This window comes from Staurois parvus, unplaced genomic scaffold (assembly GCF_062004578.1).
Source record: "Staurois parvus isolate SC_StPar_1 unplaced genomic scaffold, SC_StPar_1.0 ptg000814l, whole genome shotgun sequence".
NCBI lineage: Eukaryota > Metazoa > Chordata > Amphibia > Anura > Ranidae > Staurois > Staurois parvus.
Genome location: NW_028318610.1, coordinates 931,404 through 955,139, shown reverse-complemented (window position 1 = coordinate 955,139; position 23,736 = coordinate 931,404). Strand labels below are relative to the sequence as shown.

General features: G+C 42.4%; 1 protein-coding gene across 1 annotated transcript; it reads left to right on the top strand.

Annotated features, from left to right (window-relative positions):
- Positions 1-4,997: 4,997 nt before the first annotated feature.
- Positions 4,998-22,523, top strand: FIGNL1 (fidgetin like 1). The gene is made up of 4 exons (XM_089654930.1): positions 4,998-5,048; positions 10,017-10,085; positions 12,383-12,420; positions 20,437-22,523. The coding sequence occupies exons 2-4, from the start codon at positions 10,066-10,068 to the stop codon at positions 22,434-22,436; spliced, it is 2,058 nt and encodes a 685-aa protein (XP_089511056.1). The 5' UTR covers positions 4,998-5,048; positions 10,017-10,065; the 3' UTR covers positions 22,437-22,523.
- The last annotated feature ends 1,213 nt before the right edge of the window (positions 22,524-23,736 follow it).

The window sequence follows — 23,736 nt, the reverse complement described above, 5'->3', positions numbered from 1 at the left end:
CCCTGCTCTTTCAAGCTTACAATCTAGGAATCAAACAAATCAAATCCACCTTTCCATTTTTTAGGCGGACCTGATCAGACCACCCTTTGTTCTCTATGGGGAGGTGGGGTGGATATAAACAGATGTGTCCATTTACACCCACCTGCATCCAGTCCAATCCGCTAAAAACAGACAGATTGGAATACGTGCTTCTTTTGTCTAGTGGATCGGGTGACAGTAGGATGAAAATGGAACAGGCGGTCCATTCACAAACCCAAGGACAGTGATCATGGCATAAGCTTAAAGCGTAACCTCACTCAAAAGGGGTAGTTCTACTTTTCTTTCTCCTCCTCCCTCCTCTGCCATATTTGGAATATATTTTACTTTTTAAGGGAGCTGGTAACTTGTTTTGAGGGCTCTGAGGAAGAGGTTGTGTCCTCGAAACGCGTTAGCCAGTTGGTCATCCAGGGTTCCATCGTATGGACTCAGATGTTGTTTGGATCCTACATCTTGTTCAGTTTGACATGCCTGTGTTTTTATGTCTATTGTGAGTATGATACTTACTTTGTTTCTTCAATAAATCTTTAAACGATAATGCACTAGGTCACTGAGCCCTTTTTCTGTTTCTCTGTTTGTTTTGAGGGGTACCCGCTCCCACTTTTACTCAGACTGCCTAGACCAGGGGTACTGAATTAAAATTCATTGAGTTCCGATTTTCTTTCTGCAGAGGTCCGTATCTCATTTTTCTTCTATTACTCAGGTCTTTCACATCACAGCCCATAATTGTCCTCAGTACCCCCTTTTCCTTCACAGCCCCCCGTACATCACAACTTCCTTTCACATCAGAGCCCCCCAACATTAGAGCCCTGTTTACATCACAACCCCCCTTCACATCACAGTCCCTCCTTGACATCACAGTCCCCCTTGCAATCACAACTTCCCATATCACAGTTTCCCTCCTCTTGACATCACAGACCCTTCATATCACAGCTCCCTCCTCTCACATCATAGTTCCCCCATATCACAGCTCTCCTCACATCACAGCCCCTCCAGTATTACAGCTCCCCCCTCTCACATAACTATTCCCATCAAAGCCCCCCCATTTCTCGGCTCCCTCCCCTCACATCACAGCTTCCCCCACATTACAGCTCCTCCATATCAAACCACAGCTCCCCAAACGTCAAACCATCATCAGCCGAAACCTCCGCAACCTGAACTCTGCCCCCTTTCACTCTGCAGCTGACCAACTTTACGACAGTATCCTTCCCCTGTCCTGCCCTGACTTGGCCACTACTGTCTATAACAACTCGCTGTCAGCCGCTCTTGACTCCTTAGCACCCCTAACCACATGAAACATTAGACCCCGACCACTTCAACCCTGCCAGAATGACCTTACCAAAAACCTCAAGTGACGCAGTTGCGCACTAGAGCGACTATGGCGTAAAACCAGATCCCAGCAAGCGTTCACCCAATATAAATCCGCCTTCCTCACCTACACTTCCTCCCTCCATGCTGCCAAGCAAGCCTACATTGTAACCCTTCAATATCATCAGCCCCACCCCGCAAGCCAGAGTACTAGGTGTCATTTTAGACTCCAATCTGTCTTTCCAGCCCCAGATGCAATCGCTGACAAATTCATGCAGACTCCACCTCCGCAACATCTCCAAAATACGTCCGTTCCCAACTCCAGAAACTGCAAAGCAACTCATTCATTCCCTTATCATATCACAACTTTACTACTGTAACTCCCTCCTCGCTGGCCTGCCCCAACACAGGCTATCCCCGCTTCAGTCTATCCTGAATTCTGCGGCCAGACTCATCCACCTTACCAACTGCTCTGTATCTGCCACCACCCTCTGCCAATCCCTCCACTGGCTTCCGATTGCCCAAAGCATAAAATTCAAAATACTAACATTGACGTACAAAGCTGTTCATAACACTGCCCCAAACTACATCACTGACCTGATATCCATCTATCACCCAAAACGCACTCTCCGCTCCTCACAAGACCTCCTACTCTCCAGTTCCCTGGTCCCCTCCTCCCATGCCCATCTCCAGGGCTTCCCCCATCCTCTGGAACTCACTACCCCAATCCATCAGACTGTTACCTACCCTCCTCACCTTTAGGCGCACCCTGAAAACCCATCTCTTCAGAGAAGCCCACCCCGCCCTCACCTAACTGCTGATCTCCTCCACTCTTCCCACCACTCCATCCCCCACAGCTATTTCCTCCTGTACCACTCTCCCCTTCCTCCTAGATTGTAAGCTCCAAGGAGCAGGGCCCTCGAACCCCTCGTGTATTTTATTGTATTGTTACTCTACTGTCTCATGTATTGTCTCCCATTGTAATGTACAGCGCTGAGCAAACTGTTGGCACTATATAAATACTCTGTAATAATAATAATATCACAGTTCCCCCCTCTGACATCACAACCCCCTCTCCCCCATAATCTTCCCCCTACCTTAACTCAGCATTGTGGAGGGCAGGAGGAATGGCAGGGTGGACTCCTGTTCTGCATGTACTTGCCTGCCGCCACCAATGGTGATGAAGTAACAGCAGGGAAGAGGGTGGGAGGAATGGAAGGAAGGTCTCCTCTTCTGATTGTACCAGCTTGCCGCCGCCATGGCTGAACTCAGAGCAGGGAGGAGGGCAGGAGGCACAGAATATCTCCACTGACAGCGTGAGCTGCCCAACTCCTGATAAAGAAAGACAAGTGACCTGTTTGTTAGTATGAAAGGTTGGCTCCCCTCCACCGCTCCCCCTGTAGACCTACAGTGCCTCCTGCCCTCCTCCCTGCCCCGAGTTCAGTGGCGACGGCAGTAAGCCAGTACATTCAGAAGAGGAGTCCTTCCATTCCTTCCGCCGTCTTCCCTGCTGTGACTTCAACAGCAGTGGTGACTACGGTGGTGGCAGACAAGTACATACACAACAGGAGTCCACCCTACCATTCCTCCCGATTTCTAACAGCTGCAGCAGCGGGAGAAGAGGAGTCCACTCAATGGTGTGGCCGTGGTCCGGACAGGACTGTCACCAGCTCCGTATTTGTACTGTGGTCCGCCATTTAGTGATGCCTGGCCTAGGAAATCTGAGCAGAAGTTCACCCTTCCCCTCTACCTGCCTGCAACCTTTGGGGAAACACCATAGATTCCAGGAGGCTGTGGGTCCATTCACAAGGAGCAGCCTGGGTCATGCATGAGCCACTACGAAGCCAGCTGTAAAGCCACCAGGAACCACAGTCGAATTCCTACAGTTAATATGCCAGAGCCTGGAACCCAAAGCACAGTAAAGAACCGGCTCTGATGAGGACAAAGCCAGATCCCTCAAAAGGTGAGTGTGTGCTTATTAAAAGTCAGCAGCCACAGGTTTTTTAGCTGCTAACTTTTAATTTTTGGAAACCTGGCTGAAGCTCCTCTTTAAGCTGGAACATGGGCAATGATTGAAGATGAAGAAGCTGCATACTCAATAAGTGATTAAATCAGCTGCTGAAAGTACTTAAAAACTGATGGTTTAATATCACTTTAATCATTTGCTGACCACCGTATGTATATACAGGGCCTGTCAGCACGTGGTTTCACCAAGATCATGACTGCAGCTGCAACTAGGATCTTGATGTAATTGTTTACAGCTAGCGATCGGTTGTTTAGTAAAAGTGATCCAGCTGGCTCTATAGCCACCAGATCACTTTTCCAGTGCTGAGAAAGGCTGCTGTCCTCCCTCTACCAGCTGCTGTCATTCCCAGGCTCTCCTGTCCCTTCAGGGAGCCCAGGACTTTGGTAAATGGCTGGGATTGGTGAACACAGAGGAGATGAAGGGACATCCATTTCCTGATCTCCTCTGTGGGGAATTAAGCCAAATTATTTTGTCGGCTTCAGAGCTTTCATTCCCTGGCTGTTACAGGAAGCAGCTGATCAAGCATAACCCATGCTTGTTTAGCTGCTTTGGAGGGCAAGGGAGGCATTGGAGGGTTAGACCGCTGATGTCTCCATAAAGAGGACCTGTCACCTGCTTATGTTATCACATAGGGCTTAGCCCCCTTGTGATAGCAATAAAATTAACCCAAAAAAATAAAGTGACAGCATGGTGACACTGTACTGCTAGGTGACAGTATGTGTAAAAAACAAAAAACAAAAACATAAATAATAATATAAAAAAATAAAATAAAAATGTAAAATTTTTTTTTTTAAATTATAATTTTTGGTTATAAACTAATTTGGCTTTTTTTTTTTTTTTTTTTACTAAAAAGATAACGGAACACATTTTGGCCAAGATTTATGATGAAAGATTATTTATTTGCAAAATTTTATAAGAAAAACACTTTTTTTCAAAATTTTTGGACTTTTCATTTACATAGCAAAAAAATAAAAATCCCAGCGGTGAATAAATACCACCAAAATAAAGCTTTATCTGTCTCAAAAAAATGCTAAAAAATTCATATGGGTACAGTGTTGCATGACCGCGCAGTTGTCATTCAAAGTGTGATAGCGCTGAAAATTGCCCTGGGCAGGACAGGGGTAAAAGTGTCCGGACTGGAAGTGGTTAAAAACGTTTAGAAAGCACAGAAAAAACGCCTGCGTTTTTACGGTGGAACAGAGTGAAGGTACCCCCCTCAATCCCTCTCTACCCCAAGTCACAGACGTGCACACTTTGGTTAGCTAGTCGCTGTGTGCATGAGTTTTATCCGTGACACCATGTAATGTAATGAATAATGACCATGGAACCCACCCAATGGACGCCCATCAATGAGCTAGTTCTAGGTCAGAGACCCAGGTAATCTAAGGAAAATTCTATACTTTGCTGATTCAATCCATAGAGACACAAACACCAGAGACCTCTGGACTACACAAAAATGGCCGCTAACTCATCCTCTCTACATCGTGTTAATCCAATGAGAGAGGCTTATCACGTGATCAAAAGACTTTGTGAGCAGCCCAGAGTTCAGCCGCTAGAGCGGGATTTTGTGTCTCCAGTACAGGAAGAGAGAGTGGCGCGATGATGACGTTCCCGGTACATGAATACTTCGCGGGAATAGTCAGGTTGTATCTGAGGGGAAGGCTGCTGGAATTCAGCGGTAGGTGTGAGGATGGAAATGCATTGAACGTCCGCCTAGCTTTGTTGTGTAATGGAGATATGTAAGTCTGCGATATATTTTCTGTGAAGTCTGATCCTGTGCAGGTGTAACACCGGTCTACTAGTGATCTTTTCGTGCTGACACACCAGGTAAGTAGGCCATGCGGGTATAACACCGAGCACGTTATTCACACAGCTTCTGTGGCTGATTTACCACTTGCCCTCCAGAGGATTGACCCCCCCTTAACCATTTCCATACCGGGCAATTTTACCCCTTCCTGCCCAGGCCAGTTTTCAGGTTTCAGCGCTCTCACACTTTGAATGACAATTGCGCGGTCATACAACATTGTACCCAAACTAAAATTTTATCATTTTCTTCACACAACTAGAGCTTTCTTTTGGTGGTATTTAATCATCGCTGGGGTTTTTATTTTTTGCTAAATTAACAAAAAAAGACCAAAAATTTTGAAAAAAAAAACACATTTTTCTTTGTTTCTGTTATAAAAGTTTACAAATAAATAATTGTTCTTCATAAATTTAGGCCGAGATGTATTCTGCTACATGTCTTTGGTGAAAATAACCCAAATTAGGATGTATTATTTAGTTTGTAGGAAAGTTATAGAGTTCACAAACTATGGTATAGATCTGAATATTGATCAATCCTGAAGTACTGACAGCCAATCTAATTTCTTGAGATCCAAGAATGTCAGGACAGTACAGATATCCCCCAAATGTCAGAATAGTACAGATATCCCCCAAATGTCAGGACAGTACAGATATCCCCCAAATGTCAGAACAGTACAGATATCCCCCAAATGTCAGGACAGTACAGATATCCCCCAAATGTCAGAACAGTACAGATATCCCCCAAATGTCAGAACAGTACAGATATCCCCAAATGTCAGGACAGTACAGATATCCCCCAAATGTCAGGACAGTACAGATATCCCCCAAATGTCAGGACAGTACAGATATCCCCCAAATGTCAGAATAGTACAGATATCCCCCAAATGTCAGGACAGTACAGATATCCCCCAAATGTCAGAACAGAACAGATATCCCCCAAATGACCCCTTTGTGCAGAGTAGACAGTCCGACGTACTTCATAAGAGGAATGGCGAGTTTTTTGAAGTTGTATTTTTTTGTCATAAGTTTTCGGAAAATGAAAAAATTAAAAAAATTATTTTCACTATTTTTTTTTTTTTACATACTGTCACCAGTGCAGTACAGCGTCATCATATAACTGGCATGGCGGTGAACAGGGACACTGACTGGTGACAGTATGGAAAAAAAAATATATATATATATTTTTTTATTATATTTAATTTTTTATTACATTTTTTTTTTATTTTTAAGATTTTTTTTTCATATTTTACTATGACCAAAGTAGTACAATGTTACCATAGTAACATTGTACTACTTTGGGGAAGTGATCAGTATTTTTTTTTTTTTACACAATTTGCTTATAGCAAAGAATTACTTTGCTATAAGCAAGCATTTACCTGAATGACATCGATTCATTCAGCTTTTTTTTTTTTTTTTTTTTTTGTGCTTAGCTGTGATTTGGTCACAGCTAATCACATGACATGTGCATGTGACCTGCTGTGACCATTCACAGCTAGGCACTAGTATACAATGGATGGCATCATGAATGAAGCCATCCATTGTATACAACTGTCATGTGACCTGCTGTGATTGGTCACAGCAGGTCACATGGTACCAGCAACGTGAGCCGGTACTCGGATCTGTCATCGGCCGTGTCCGAGGTACGCGGCCGGTGACAGATCGCACTGCTGCGCCGCTCTGCATTAGCGCAAACGGCGCATGTGCGGGAGCACGCCAAATGGCGTGCACCCGGAATGGAGAGACACATCTGAAGCTGCCAAAGGGCCATTGGCCGGGCGGCTAATGGTTAATGACCAGGCCATTGTTTGTGCTAAGGCGCTGTGTTCCTTATACCCCCTTCTTTACCAGGCCAATTTTCAGCTTTCAGCGCTGTCGCACTTTGATTGACAATTGCGCAGTCATGCAACATTGTACCCATATGAAATGTTTATCATTTTTTTCTTACAAATAGAGCTTTCTTTTGGTGGTATTTAATCGCCGCTGGACACTTCACTTTTTGCGCTATAAACAAAAAAAGTGCAAAAAATTTGAAAAAAAAGTTTCTTTTTCTATTAAAATTTTTCAAACAGGTAATTTTTCTCCTTCACTGATGTGCGTTGATGAGGCTGCACTGATGGGCACTGATGGGCAGCACTAATGAGGTGGCACGGATAGGTGGCACTAACTGGCACAACCGCTGGGCACTGACTGGTGGCACTGACTGGCAGTACTGGTGGGCACAGGTGGGTGGCACTGGTGGGTGGGACTGCTGGGCACAGGTGAGTCGCACTGCTGGGTGGCACAGGTGGGTGCACTGCTGGGCACAGGTGGGCGGGACTGGTGGGTGGTACTGCTGGGCACCGATCATCAGGGCACTGATCATCAGTGCCAATCCCTGCTCTGACAACTGCCGGTTCTCAGCAGTACTTTCCTCACACTGACAGCGTGAGGAAAGTGCAGCCGAGAACCTGCAATTGCATTTCCCGGTGATCAGCGTGTCATTGGACACGGCTGATCACGTGGTAAAAGGCCGCTGTGGTTGGCCATTTACCACATCACGTGATCATGGAGATCGCCGGGTAAGAGCGCGTTCTTGGAGGACGTCATATGACGCCCACCCAGAACTGGCCAGCCGCAGTGTAGCCGTCATTCGGCTATCTGCGGTCGGCAAGTAGTTAAACATGAGTACCACCCGGTACAGTATCCAGCCGCATTGTATTTCAGCCTGTCATATTTTAACAGGCTGCGTGCTGCGCCTCTGCCTCCCAGGCACATGACAACAGGAACTGATTAGCAGGGGCTACACACCGAGTGAGCATGTAGCCTAAATGCAGGAAAAGGTGATCTTGGAAGCGTAGAAGTTGTTCATACGTTCCAGAATACTTTTCTTGCCTTAAGAAAAGCTAAACTCAGACATGCCACTGTGAATGAGGCCTAAAAGTGCAGCTGAATGGTGCTTTGAGGACATAAAGTTGCTTTTTGTTTAGTAAAAGCTTCCAAAAAATGGTGATTCTCTAGATAAGAGTAAAACTCCACCTTTTGTTGTACATTGAAAAGATTTTAACAAACGTTGCAGATTCCTACCTGCTTCTATTCTACTTTGAAGGAAAAGCTGTTTTGTTATGTCCATGCACAGCAAATCTAAATGGGGGACTTTTTCATTTTTGATTAGCTGATGCAATTGCAGTGTTCTAATAAAGAAAAACAAAGTGATTCACCCTTGGAGAGTATCTCACCAAAAATGACATTTTTATAGCAGAGGATGTCTAAATCTGACTTGTTTCTTAATTATTATTATTATACAGTATTTATAAAGCGCCAATAGTTCGCTCAGCGCTGTACATTACAAAGGGGGACAGAACATGTGACAGAACAATACCAATACAATGCAAAACATGAGGGGATTGAGGGCCCTGCTCTTTCGAGTTTACAATCTAGGAGATGAAAACTTCTGGGAAAATCGGTGAGCCAATCACACAAGCAGGAAATGACAATATACCTCCAGGTTGGCATATTGCATCACATTTTATAGAGTACAGTGCCACAAATTGAAAAGGATGGATAATTTCTGATCAAATTAAAATATAGCTCGTGTAGCAATTGTGTGTAGTTTTTTTTTTTTTTTTTTTTTATATACATAAACTATAAACCGCTTGCCCGCCGTCCTAAAGCAGAAATACTGCTATAGCGAGGAAGGGCTGCGCAAAATCACATGTGTGTGCATGATTTTGCATTTACGAGTAGGGAGAGCATGCGCCGCCATTGGCGGCCTCAGCTGTCGATCACCGGGTCCCAGCCGGCTATTCCTCACCGGCACCCACCGATTGCTGAGTATCGCTGACGGGGGGGAGAGAGGTCTGTATATCATCAGTACAGATCTCTCCCCTGTCAGCTCCTGCACACTGCTTTGTAATAGAATACTTCCATGCCAGAATGCTCTGGCCGTCAGAACTGCTGTAATAGACTTTAGTTGCTTTAGCAACACTAAGCGACTGTTCCAGCAGCAGTTGTAATAGAATACTGTGAAGTGGAACAACAAGAAGCGCACCAACCTTGTGCATTACCTCAGTAACCAAAATTTATTTAGTAAAAGAATGGTACTCACAAACAGTGAATAAAAACAGGCATGTAAGTCCTCCAAGGGACTTCAAAGGCAAGAGGCCAGCGCGAATCCCATCATGGGGGTAGGCACTCAGAACACCCTGACGCGTTTCGAAGGTCATGCCTTCTTCCTCAGAGCTCTGCGTTCTGTTCGGGCTTCCCCAGCCTTGGTTTGGAGCTGCACGACCTTGTATACTCCGGTGGTTGCTTTTTTGGAGTTTTGGTTTCATCTACTCACCACCGGCCTGGGTCCCGGAGCGCAGGAGAGGTCGCATTTTGTAATAGAATACTTCCATGCCAGAATGCTCTGGCCGTCAGAACGGCTGTAATAGATTGTAGTTGCTTTAGCAACACTAAGCGACTGTTCCAGCAGCAGTTCCAGCGCCTACTGATGACTGTAAATGGAGTCGATCTTAGTGCATCTCCGCCATTCAGGAGAACTCTTCTATTTTTATCAATGATTACCAAGTTTTTTTTTCTCATTGGCTGATGTGGAGATCACCTGTGCACCTTGGCCAATCAGTGGAAGCGCCATAGTCATTACTGTGTCCTGTAGTGAGAGAGGGTCCAGCAGATGAAACCCCAGCGGTGCACGAAAACCTAATGTGGTTGAAGTGATTTTCAGTTATTGTTGGCAAACAGAGATGAGCATTTTAGCTTTATGAAATACATGTACAGTTTGTAGTCTCAATACATTGACCCAGCATGCTGAAGTAGCAGTCAGAAACCTATCCTAAAAGATTGTTTTCACTGTCTTCATTAGATTTGAGAAAATATCGGAGGCACATTAATGAATAGAATTACCAGGACATATGGAACATCCACAATCCAGGTAAGAGTACACGGGCTATGGGTCTGCAGGATCACCAGTCATCTATTTCTTGTATACAGCTGGCTTCTGTTGTAGATTTATCTAGACATGCAGGAACTTTTTGTTCAGATCCACCTGAAAAATTTGAGGCAGATCTGAACTGAACAGACATTTGAAAGGACTCTTTGTGACATGACTTTGTTTCTAAAGCCAGATGTGTAAAATTAATATTAAACCCACCGAAAGGATAAGTTCACCTTTGGGAACATGTTCCATCCGTTTTTAGGGTGGAACTTGTAACATGTTCCCAATGCTGCAGCCGCTGCACGATTCCCCCCCCCCCCCACCTCCCTGTGGCAGCAGTACAGAGAGAAGTTCCCCATGCAAGCTGTCACTTTTTAAAAACAGTTTAGCCGTGAGCAGGGTGGATTTGATTTAAAGCAAACTGATTTAAATCTTGCTGGTATAACTTTAATATGCAAGTAGATGAAGATTTTTAGAATAACAACTTTTCATATTAGTTTTTTTATCCCCAGTTTAATAGGTTAATCATTCATATTTGGACAACTTTTCTGTTGTACTTAGGAAGGAGAAAAATAATCATTACCTTAATAATAACAATTTAAATAGATTTATTCATCTGAAACAATAACATTCCAGCATATGTGATTTGCTTAAACATCCATGTTTGGTAACTAATTTGGCTAAACAAAATATATATATTTGAAGAAACTTAGACTGTCGGCCCCTCCCTCCTCGCACTGTCGGCCCCTCCCTCCTCGCACTGTCGGCCCCTCCCTCCTCGCACTGTCGGCCCCTCCCTCCTCGCACTGTCGGCCCCTCCCTCCTCGCACTGTCGGCCCCTCCCTCCTCGCACTGTCGGCCCCTCCCTCCTCGCACTGTCGGCCCCTCCCTCCTCGCACTGTCGGCCCCTCCCTCCTCGCACTGTCGGCCCCTCCCTCCTCACACTTAGTTTCACTTTCTTCTTGTGCAGATCTATTCCACTCCAAACAATCAGAGAAATATTGTTTCTATTCTATTCACTGAACTTCTTGATACTTCGCACTGAAGGGGTTGATTCTGTATTCATAGGTTTGTAGAAGTTAGGATGAAGGTCTTTTTCTTAACTCTGTTCATGTTATAACATTTTTGCTGTGAAGAAGAGGCATGTGATCTCCGCCGAGTCAAATTCAGTTTTGAGAACTGCAAAAGTAAACCAATCATCTGTGATAATATCTTGTAGGCAGAGAAACTGCCCAATAATCTTACAGAAACCTCTGGAAGAGCGTGACATTGTGAATGGATTCATGGAATTTATTTACCAAAAAAATTAAACCTATACAGCCTTATTCTACATAATTAAAAAACTAATCTTTATTTCATGATGGAATAACCTTTGGATGGTAATATATTTTCCTCAAAAAGCATTTTAGTTAAAAAAATTCGAATTAAAAAAATCCAATTTTTGTTTTCTTTTTTTTTTAAATCATTGATTTTTATCCACCCTGGCCGTGAGTCACGTCATTCATTCAGAGTTCTGTGAATGAATAAACTACAACTCCCGACAGCCTTAGCGGTCTTAGCTCCACAGCGCTGTGGTAGGTGGTACTTCTTTGATTCTTTCTGTCATTATATCTGCTTGCCGTACATCCCATACAGGCAAGCAGATATACTGACTGGTCTGCAGGAGACCTGCATGGCACCAGCGGTGTGCAAATCACTGGCACAATGCTTTACAGGCTCCTGCAACAAAAAATAAATTCCCTTTTTTTTGTTTTTTTTTTTTACCTGTCAAAAGGTGAACTTATCCTTTTTAAGCATTTATTAGACTGTAATTAAATGCATGTGTATTTAGACATAGACGTTGTACCTGACATTTCCTTGATCATTTTCTGTAATGCCTTATAGTATATAACAGCACACAGACTGGGACAAGGAAGGTCGGCAATGACCTTTATTCTTCTATCACAGACTGACGTGGGTTCAGGACCATATATATATATATATATATATATATATATATATATATATATATATATATATATATATATATAGTATATAGGACCTTGTATATCTTAATTGCATTGTAGACTGTAGGAAGGTTCTTGATCTGTGCTGTCTGTCAGGGGTGCCTGTATTACAACACTGGCTGAACAGTATTACAGATAGATAAAACATGTCACATATGACTTTTATTTGTGTGTTTTGCCTTATAGTCTAGAGTTTTTGTTTTAAAATTTAAAATATACTGTATTCATGGTTGTGTGCTTCATTTACACTTTCTAATTTGTGTTTTTTTTTTTTTTCTTACATTTTAGCAGTCCCGGGAAAACCGGTGTCCTTAAAATAGATTCGGGTAGGTAATTCGAAATTACATTAATTAAACTCCCAGTGGTTTATGTTGACTTTCTCTAAATACTTTATGAAGGAAAATGCTAAACATATAACAAATGCAGTTAATGGATTGTATGCAAGTGCAACAAATGATGCTACAGGTAGTAGTTGGTAAGATGTTTTGTACTAAGCCCCACTTTGTATTTGTAGGTAGAGGCAAGTGAACTAAAGGTGGGAACAAAATGAGAAAGTTGGAGTTTAAAAGACAGTATGTATTGGAAATATTAAAGGGTAGGCGGTGAGGATTAAAATATTTTAATATTTTGAACACCAGTATTCCTGGCTGCAATTTCAAGCATGTATTTTGCACATATTTGTGCATGTATTTGCGCATACACGATTAAAATAAATTCTATCTCCAAGAATGCAATTTTAACCTCTTCAAATTAAATATTCTTAGGTTTTTAGGCTGAAGTGTGCAAGGGGCCTAATTCAAGAGCTAATTCAGAGGACTCCTGTAGTAATTGAATTTGGTTTATGTATTGCAGTCTTTTCCTAATAATAATAATAGGATTTCATTTTAAAATTTACTAAAATGTTCAGCTTTACCCACTTGCCCTCCAGAGGATTTACCCCCCTTCCTGACCAGGCCATTTTTTGCTATTCGGCACTGCGCTATTTCAACTGGTAATTGCGCGGTCATGCAATGCTGCACCCAAACAAAATTTATGTCGTTTTTTCTTTTCGTGGCATTTGATCACCCCCTGGGTTTTTCATTTTTTTTTTTTTTTTTTTTTTTTGCTGTAAACAAAAAAAGAGCGGAAATTCTGAGAAACTATTTTCTCATTTCTGTTATAACAAAATATCCAATAAACTCAAATTTCGTCATTAAATTTAGGCCAAAATGTATTTTGCTACATGTCTTTGGTAAAAAAAAAAATCCAGAACTGTATATTAATTGGTTTGTGTAAAAGTTGGTATAGATACTAGAATTTACTTTGACTGCCTATCACATGTCTTGATGCCAGGGCAATGCAAACCTCCCCCAAATGTCCCCTTTTCGGAAAGTAGACACCCTAAGCTATCTGCTGAGGCATGTTGAGTTCATGGAAGATTTTTTTTTTTTTTTTTTTTTTTTCTTTTTTCCCACAAGTTTTTGGAAAATTTTTTTTTTTTTTTTTTTTTACTTAAATGATATATTGCTCACACATGCCATGGGTATATGTGAAATTACATCCCAAAATACATTCTGCTACTTCTGAAATTTTTTTTACTGGACACGTTTAATAGCAAAAAGTAAAAAATATAGTTTTTTTTTTTTTCTCAATTATTGGTCTTTTTTTGTTTATAGTGTAAAAAATAAAAACCACAGAGGTGATCAAATACCATCACAGAAAGCGCTATTTGTGGAAAGTAAGGACATAAATTTAATTTGCATGACTGCACAAGTGTCAGTTAGAGTAATGCTTTGAGAAGAGGAGATTAAGGGGGGGGATATGATCAACATGTATAAATACATCAGTGGTTCATATAGTGAACTCGGTGTAGAGTTATTCCCCCTGAGGTCATCACAGAGGACAAGGGGGCACTCTTTACGTCTTGAGGAAAAGAAATTTAACCTCCAAACATGGAAAGGTTTCTTCACAGTGAGAGCTTTGAAAATGTGGCATAGACTCCCTCAAGAGTTGGTTCTGGCCAGCTCAGTGGATTGCTTTAAAAAAAAGTCCTGGATTCTTTCTTAAAAACACAGAATATAACTGGATTCTAACATTTTTATAGGTAAAGTTGATCCAGGGAATATCCGAATAGCCTCTTGGGGGATCAGGAATGAATTTTTTTTCCCTGCAGGAGTAAATTGGATCATGCTTTGCTGTTTGTTTTGCCTTCCTCTGGATCAACTGTGGGTATGGGATTATAACTTTTGTGTGTGTGTGTGTATATGTGTATGTACAGTGGGGATCGAAAGTTTACAGAGCTTAGAAATACGAGGTGTAATTAATAAATATATATATATATATATATATATATATATATATATATATATATATATATATATATATATATATATATATATATATATATATATATAGTGGGGATCGAAAGTTTGGGCACCCCAGCTAAGAATTTGTATTAATGTGCATAAAGAAGCCAAGGAAAGATGGAAAAATCTCCAAAAGGCATCAAATTACAGATTAGACATTCTTATAATATGTCAACAAAAGTTAGATTTTATTTCCATCATTTACACTTTCAAAATAACAGAAAACAAAAAAATGGCGTCTGCAAAAGTTTGGGCACCCTGCAGAGTTAATATCTTGTACTGCCCCCTTTGGCAAGTATCACAGCTTGTAAACGCTTCTTGTAGCCAGCCAAGAGTCTTTCAATTCTTGTTTGAGGTATCTTTGCCCATTCTTCCTTACACAAGTCTTCCAGTTCTTTGAGATTTCTGGGCTGTCTGTCACGCACTGCTCTTTTAAGGTCCATCCATAGATTTTCAATTATGTTGAGGTCAGGAGATTGTGAAGGCCATGGCAAAACCTTCAGTTTACGCCTCTTGATGTAATCCCCCGTGGATTTCGAGGTGTGTTTAGGATCATTATCCATTTGTAGAAGCCATCCTCTCTTTAACTTCAGCTTTTTCACAGATGGCATCAAGTTACCATCCAAAATTTGCTGAAATTTTATTGAATCCATTTTTCCTTCTACTCGTGAGATGTTCCCTGTGCCACTGGCTGCAACACAACCCCAAAGCATGATTGATCCAACCCCATGCTTAACAGTTGGACAGAGGTTCTTTTCATTAAATTCTGTGCCCCTTCTTCTCCAAACGTACCTTTGCTCATTCCGGCCAAAAAGTTCAATTTTAACCTCATCGGTCCACAGAACTTGTTTCCAAAATGCATCAGGCTTGTCTATATGTTCATTTGCAAAGTTCAAACGATGATTTTTGTGGTGAGGACGTAGAAGAGGTTTTCTTCTGATGACTCTTCCATGAAGACCATATTTGTACAAGTATCTCTTTATAGTGGAATAGTGTACCACAACTCCAGTGTCTGCCAGATCTTTTTGGAGGGATCGTGCAGTCAAACGTGGGTTTTGAATGGTTTTTCTCACAATCCTGCGAGCTGTTCTGTCTGATATTTTTCTTGGTCTTCCAGATCTTGCTTTAACTTCCACTGTTCCTGATGACTGCCATTTCTTAATTACATTCCGAACAGAGGATATTGACATCTGAAAACGCTTTGCTATCTTCTTATAGCCTTCTCTAGCTTTGTGAGCGTCAACTATTTTCAGTTTCAGTTTTCTAGACAACTGCTTAGAAGAACCCATGGTGCTGATTGTTGGGGCAAGGTCAGATGAGTCTGGGCATTTAAAACCTTTGAGACTGACTTCACCTGGTCTTCCCAGACGATGATTGAGAACAATCCATGACACTGGCAGGTCTCAGCTTGGCAAGGGGGGCAGTGCATGCTATAAATTCTGCAGGGGGCCCAAACTTTTGCAGACGCCATTTTTTAGTTTTCTGTTATTTTGAAAGTGTAAATGATGGAAATAAAATCTAACTTTTGTTGACATATTATAAGAATGTCTAATCTGTAATTTGATGCCTTTTGGAGATTTTTCCATCTTTCCTTGGCTTCTTTATGCACATTAATACAAATTTTTAGCTGGGGTACCCAAACTTTCGATCCCCACTGTATGTATGTCTTTTTCAGCCAGACTAACTATGTATGTAATGCAAAAAATGGCCTGGTCAGGAAGGGGGGTAAATCCTCTGGAGGGCAAGTGCTTAAAGCAGACATCCTAGTGAATAACATGGTGGGTATTGAAATTTTTAATGTCACATAGTACTCACGCTACAATATTTCAAACGCAATTAAAAAAAAATATATATAAAAGATGGTATGTTGAGTAAATAGATGCCAACCATGACATGCTTTAAAACTGGGCACGCCTTGTACAACGGCAACAAACTGCATACATTTTTAATATCCATAGGCGACGCATTAAAAGCCTTTTACAGGCTACCATTTTAGATTTACACAGGAGGTCTAATGCTAGAATTATCGCCCCTCAATATGACATTTGTGGCAGTACGTCGCATGCATGGTGCAGCCACTGTTTACATACCGACACAGGGCCAGTGCTTGTGCACGCAGTTGCGTGGGGGATGCAAGGGTGATTTTTATTTTTTTACTTTTTTTTTTTTTTAAGCACTTTTATTGTTATCACAGGGAATGCAAATATCCTCTGTGACAACAATGGGCAGTGAACAAAAGAAACATTTTCCCAGCTAGGCTGAAAAAAAAAAAAACTATTATACTGTAACAATATGCAGTGAAAACAGAGGACTGGATTCTGTTTTTTAATGGAAATTGTTCTTTATGGAGGCCATCTGATGTGTTGGGAAAACCTTTGTCTTGTTTGTGCTGTGCAAAGCCCTTCTTAAACATAGTTCATAAATTGCAAACATTAAAAATGATCTACAAGCAATAGGAATACACTGAACGTCTCTTAGATGCCAAGCTGGTTTACGGTTTGCTTAGTGAACAGAACTCTTGGCATTAAACATTCACAGGAAAATGGGTTATTGATCTTGGCTGTTTTTTTTTCCCCCTCCTCCTCTCGTTCACCTTTAGATGGCAGCACAGTACTATAAAAGCCATTGGGCAGCCGTGTCAAAAAGTCAAATTGTTATTGATTCTTATGGAAAGGGCTTCTCTAAAGCTTGGGCTCAGTATATGATTAGAGTTTGCGTAGAGAAGTGGTTCTCAACCTTCCTAATGCCGTGACCCTTTAATACAGTTCCTCATGTTGTGGTGACCCCCCAACCATAAAATGATTTACCCAGTAATTATAATTCATGAGTGTCGTTTTACTTCCAATACTGCTGCTTTCAACACAGTAGCTGCTTTCAACACAGTAGCTGCTCTTTACACATCGGAAATATGTGTTTTCTGATGGTCTTGGGGGACCCCTGTGAAAGGGTCATTCGACCCCCAAAGGGGTCGCGACCCACAGGTTGAGAACCGCTGGCGTAGAGGGACCTTCAGTAGCTTGTTGCACCTTAGTGAAACTAGGTGCCCGCAGATGATATAAGGAAGTGCACTCTCCCCCTCTGTTTCCATGTAGTGTGAGCTGCTATCACTTTGAACCTATCTAGGAAAGCCATAAGCAACAATGAGATAATGGAGCATTGGGGCTTGATCTATGGGTTTACAATGATGAACAAGCAAAAGACTTGAATAAAGCTGGCCATATATTTATACAATTTTCCTTTTAGATGTACCAAAATCTTATGAGGCCAAACCTAAACATTCTCAATTTGTATGCAATCAGGCAGGCCCTTGCACTACATAGTTGAAGGTAAATCTACAAGAAATTGAACAAGAAAATTGTATAATGTATGGCCAGTTTAAGTTTTTTCACTTCAGTACAATAATACCTCAGTCCATTGTTTTCTCAGGGCAGGTGACTTATGAAGTCAGTCTGCCAAATGCCTGCAGGCTGCCATGATTGTTTTGGCAGATTACTTTTGCAGTGGCTATTGCCATGTACAGTGAGGAACAGAAGTATTTGAACACCCTGCGATTTTGCAAGTTCTCCCACTTAGAAATCATGGAGGGGTCTGAAATTCACATTGTAGGTGCATTCCCACTCTGAGAGACAGAATTTAAAAAAGAAATTCAGGAAATCACATTGTATGATTTGTAAAGAATGTATTTGTCTTGCACTGCTGAACAGAAGTATTTGAACACCTGAGAAAATCAGTGTTAATATTTGGTACAGAAGCCTTTGTTTGCATTTACAGAGGTCAGACGTTTCCTGTAGTCCCTGACCAGGTTTGCACTGCAACAGGGATTTTGGCCCCCTCCTCCACACAGATCTCCTCTAGATCTGTCAGGTTTTGGGGCTGTCGCTGAGCAACACGGAGTTTCAGCTCCCTCCAAAGATGTTCTATTGGATTTAGGTCTGGAGACTGGCTAGGCCACTCCAGAACCTTGATAGGCTTCTTACGGAGCCACTCCTTGGTTATCCTGGCTGTGTGCTTCGGGTCGTTGTCATGTTGGAAGACCCAGCCACGACCCATCTTCAATGCTCTGACTGAGGGAAGGAGGTTGTTGCTCAAAATCTCACAATAAAAGGCCCCATTCATCCTCTCCTTAATACAATGCAGTCGTCCTGTCCCCTTCGCAGAAAAGCACCCCCAAAGCATGATGTTACCACCCCCATGCTTCACAGTAGGGATGGTGTTCTTGGGATGCAACTCATCCTTCTTTTTCCTCCAAACACGACGAGTGAAGTTTAGACCAAAAAGTTCTACTTTGGTCTCATCTGACCACATGACTTTCTCCCATGCCTCCTCTGGATCATCCAGATGGTCATTGGCAACCTTCAGACGGGCCTGGACATGTGATGACTTGAGCAGGGGAACCTTCAGACGGGCCTGGACATGTGATGACTTGAGCAGGGGAACCTTCTGTGCAATGCATGATTTGAAACCATGACGGCGTAGTGTTCTACCGACAGTGACCTTTGAAACTGTGGTCCCAACTCTCTTCATGTCGTTGACCAGCTCCTCCCTTGTAGTTCTGGGCTGATTCCTCACCTTTCTTATCATCAGTGATACCCCATGAGGTGACATCTTGCATGGAGCCCCAGTCCGAGGGAGACTGACAGTCGTCTTTAGCCTCTTCCATTTTCTAACAATTGCTCCAACAGTTGATCTATTTTCACCAAGCTGCTTGGCAGTACACAGAACATGGAAATACAATTATTTTAGTAAATATAAACTGCTAAATATCTTTTCTCATCAGCAGCTAGAGCAGTCTTATGACTTCTATCAGTGTCCAGCGAGCACTACCGTATTTTTCGGCGTATAAGACGACTTTTTACCCCCTGGAAATCTTCTACAAAGTCGGGGGTCGTTTTATACGCCGGGTGTTGTGCTGAAACCATACCTGTACTTCCGAGCTGACGCTTCTGCGCATGTCTTCGGCAGCAGTAGACGATCGCTGATCACCATTCCTCGCAGAACTGCATGAGACGTCGGATGCAGCCGTTCAGTGCTCGATTGAGCTTCACTGAAACTGTGACATGCGCAGAAGCGTCTTCTTGCCGCTACCCGATGTGTATCCCTTCTCTGCATATCACCGTTTCAGTCAAGCTCAATCGAGCACTGCTGCATCCGACGTCTCATGCAGTTCTGCGAGGAATGGTGATCAGCAATCGTCTACTGCTGCCGAAGACATGTGCAGAAGCGTCAGCTAGGCAGTACCTTGTGTAATTGACCCCTTTTATGAAATACGGTAATTAACATCAATTATTATATATTAATAACTGTGGCAGTTCTCAGATCATCTTGGAGACAGGGAGGGCTGGGCAGGCAGGGAGAGCTGACCCACCCAATCCAAGCAGTGTGCACAGAAAATACTGGTACATCGCTTGCCGTGATTGGTTGGTAGAGGGGTAGTCTTATATGGCGAGTATAGCCCAAACCCTATATTTTAACAGGAAAAGTAGGGGGTCATCTTATACCCCAGAAAAAACGGTAGTTAAAGCTTGTAGAAGGAGTTTTTTTATTTTGTTCTAGGAGGATACACTACTCCTGACCTCTGGACAGTGCTAATTGGCCCTGTGCTGATCACATGCACTATTCCAAGAAAAAAAAAAAACCTCTTTAGCAATACACACCAAACTGAGCATGTGCAGAGTGACTCTACACAATGTCTTATCAGGAGATAAGAGGGGGACATTGGAAGAAGGGGAGGATCAGAGAGGACAGGATAAAACACAGTGCAGAGGTTTAACCCCTTAGGTTCCACAGTGAGTATAACAAGCATGCTTTACTGCATATACAGACTGATTTTACTGGTGTGGGTTTTGTAACACTTTAAGTATTTCAGTCTCTTTTGGGCACAGTTTTGCTATTTATTATTGATACATTTTTTGAGGATATAATTTAATGTGCTCTTTGTAAGTTTAATAAAACTTCCACTATTATATTTCCAAATTATTCTTTTTTTTTATTCTGTAGATAATACTGTGCAGAGACCAGACTCCAACTCTGTTCATCAGAGTGAATGGCAAAGAAATGTGTTTACTCTAAATTCCGGCACCTGCTCCCCTGGACAGAAGGCAGATGTGTATCGTGCACATATTTCACAGATTCAGTATGCATGGGCAAACTCTGAGATCTCTGAAGAATCCGCTATCCACCTGTTCAAGAAGTATGCTGAAAGGTATGCCGCCATCATTGACTCCGACAAGGAGGGGACTGGCCTAAATAACTACGCAGACAGTGTAATGGCCTTGGCCAGATGTCCTCGGAATGACAGTAATAAGTGGCAATCCTCGCTAACTCCCAGCAATGTTTTAAAATTAAAAAGTGTGCAGGACATGTTTAATACAGCAAAGTCCTATCAGGAGTCTCTGCTGACTTCACCAGAGACCGTTTTGAAGATGGTCAGCACCTCTGGTAATTCAGCAGTTACAAAAAATGTTTTCAGCAATTTAGAGCAAAAAGAAGCTAAACATCCCTTGCTGAATTCTAAAATGCCACAAGCTAGCGCAAACTTTGTTCAGAATGCAAAAACTGCAACACTAGTGAATGCCAATGAGTGTCCATCTGTTAGTCCTGTACAAAGCGCTGTACACAGCACTAAAACTCTTTTGACAAAACCCCTATTTGGGAACGCTGACGCAAGAAGTTTTACAAAATCAGATAGTGTTGCTGGACAAAGTCCTTTTTTTTCTTGTGTTTCTGCAAATTCAGTAAAAAGGAAAAAAGTTCTTTCATCGGGGGACGAAAATATGGAGACAGAAAACGGTAGTCCGGGTCTGAAAAAGCCAGTAAGTGCCCATGCGTCTGCAGCAGATGACGTTTGCTTTAAAACGGCAAAAGAGCAGTTGTGGGTTGAACAGCAGAAAAAGTATACCAGTCAGGCTCAGCGCCCTACAGGACCTGGAATATATGGCACCGGTAAGAAGTCACTTGGTGCTGTTCGCTCTCGTGGACTACATGGAAAGTTTGTGCCTCCAATTGCTAGGCAAGATGAAGGTGAAGATAATTCTCTGGCACAGAAAAAATCTTATGGCGCTGTTGGCAGTGAGACCAGTGTACCCTCTGATGAACGTCTAAAAAACATTGAGCCAAAGATGATTGAACTAATCATGAGTGAGATTATGGATCATGGACCGCCACTAAATTGGGATGACATTGCAGGTTTGGAATTTGCCAAAACTACTATAAAAGAAATTGTAGTGTGGCCAATGCTAAGACCAGATATTTTCACTGGTCTTCGAGGACCTCCAAAAGGCATTCTATTATTTGGGCCTCCTGGAACAGGAAAAACTCTGATAGGCAAGTGTATTGCTTGTCAGTCTGGTGCCACATTTTTTAGCATTAGTGCATCATCACTGACTTCCAAATGGGTGGGTGAAGGAGAAAAGATGGTCCGTGCTCTTTTTACCGTGTCTCGGTGTCACCAGCCGGCTGTGATCTTTATAGATGAAATAGATTCTCTTTTATCTCAGCGTGGTGAAAGTGAGCATGAATCTTCACGGAGGATCAAGACAGAGTTCTTGGTGCAGCTAGATGGTGCCACAACTTCCTCAGAAGACCGTATCCTTGTAGTTGGTGCAACTAATAGGCCCCAAGAAATAGATGAAGCTGCCAGAAGACGACTTGTTAAGAGGCTCTACATACCACTTCCGGAGGCGTCTGCCAGAAAACAAATAGTTATTAACCTGATGTCTCGGGAGCACTGCAGCCTCACAGAGCAAGAAGTGGAATCAATAGTCCTACAAGCAGATGGTTTTTCTGGTGCAGATATGACTCAGCTGTGTCGGGAAGCTGCACTTGGTCCGATTCGCAGCATTCAAGGGATGGACATTACCACAATTACTGCTGAACAAGTCAGACCCATTTCTTCTACTGATTTCCAGAATGCTTTCCAAGTCGTGAAGCCCAGTGTCTCTAAGAAAGATCTGGAATTGTATGAAAATTGGAACAAAATGTTTGGCTGTGGAAGATAATGTTTCCAAGAATACAGTCAGGTCCATAAATATTGGGACATCGACACAATTCTTACATTTTTGGCTCTATACACCACCACAATGGATTTGAAATGAAATGAACAAGATGTGCTTTAACTGCAGACTGTCAGATTTAATTTGAGGGTATTTACATACAAATCAGGTGAACGGTGTAGGAATTACAACAGTTTGCATATGTGCCTCCCACTTGCTAAGGGACCAAAAGTAATGGGACAGAATAATAATCATAAATCAAACTTTCACTTTTTAATACTTGGTTGCAAATCCTTTGCAGTCAATTACAGCCTGAAGTGTGGAACGCATAGACATCACCAGACGCTGGGTTTCATCCCTGATGATGCTCTGCCAGGCCTCTACTGCAACTGTCTTCAGTTCCTGCTTGTTCTTGGGGCATTTTCCCTTCAGTTTTGTCTTCAGAAAGTGAAATGCATGCTCAATCGGATTCAGGTCAGGTGATTGACTTGGCCATTGCAGAACATTCCACTTCTTTCCCTTAAAAAATTCTTTGGATGCTTTTGCAGTCTGCTTTGGGTCATTGTCCATCTGCACTGTGAAGCGTCCAATGAGTTGTGAAGCATTTGGCTGAATATGAGCAGATAATATTCCCGAAACACTTCAGAATTCATCCGGCTGCTTCTGTCAGCAGTCACATCATCAATAAATACAAGAGAAGCAGTTCCATTGGCAACCATACATGCCCACGCCATGACACTACCACCACCATGATCACTGATGAGGTGGTATGCTTAGGATCATGAGCAGTTCCTTTCCTTCTCCATACTCTTCTCTTCCCATCACTCTGGTACAAGTTGATCTCGGTCTCATCTGTCCATAGGATGTTGTTCCAGAACTGTGAAGGCTTTTTTACATGTCATTTGGCAAACTCTAATCTGGCCTTCCTGTTTTTGAGGCTCACCAATGGTTTCCATCTTGTGGTGAACCCTCTGTATTCACTCTGGTGAAGTCTTCTCTTGATTGTTGACTTTGGCACACATACACCTACCTCCTGGAGAGTGTTCTTGATCTGGCCAACTGTTGTGAAGGGTGTTTTCTTCACCAGGGAAAGAATTCTTCGGTCATCCACCACAGTTGTTTTCCGTGGTCTTCCAGGTCTTTTGGTGTTGCTGAGCTCACCGGTGCATTCCTTCTTTTTAAGAATGTTCCAAACAGTTGTTTTGGCCACGCCTAATGTTTTTGCTATCTCTCTGATGGGTTTGTTTTGTTTTTTCAGCGTAATGATGGCTTGCTTCACTGATAGTGACAGCTCTTTGGATCTCAT

Coding starts and splice junctions, on each gene's coding strand:
- FIGNL1 (XM_089654930.1), top strand. CDS start 10,066: ATGGAACATCCACAATCCAG. Junction 10,086..12,382: donor ATGGAACATCCACAATCCAG/GTAAGAGTACAC, acceptor CTTACATTTTAG/CAGTCCCGGGAAAACCGGTG. Junction 12,421..20,436: donor TGTCCTTAAAATAGATTCGG/GTAGGTAATTCG, acceptor TTTATTCTGTAG/ATAATACTGTGCAGAGACCA.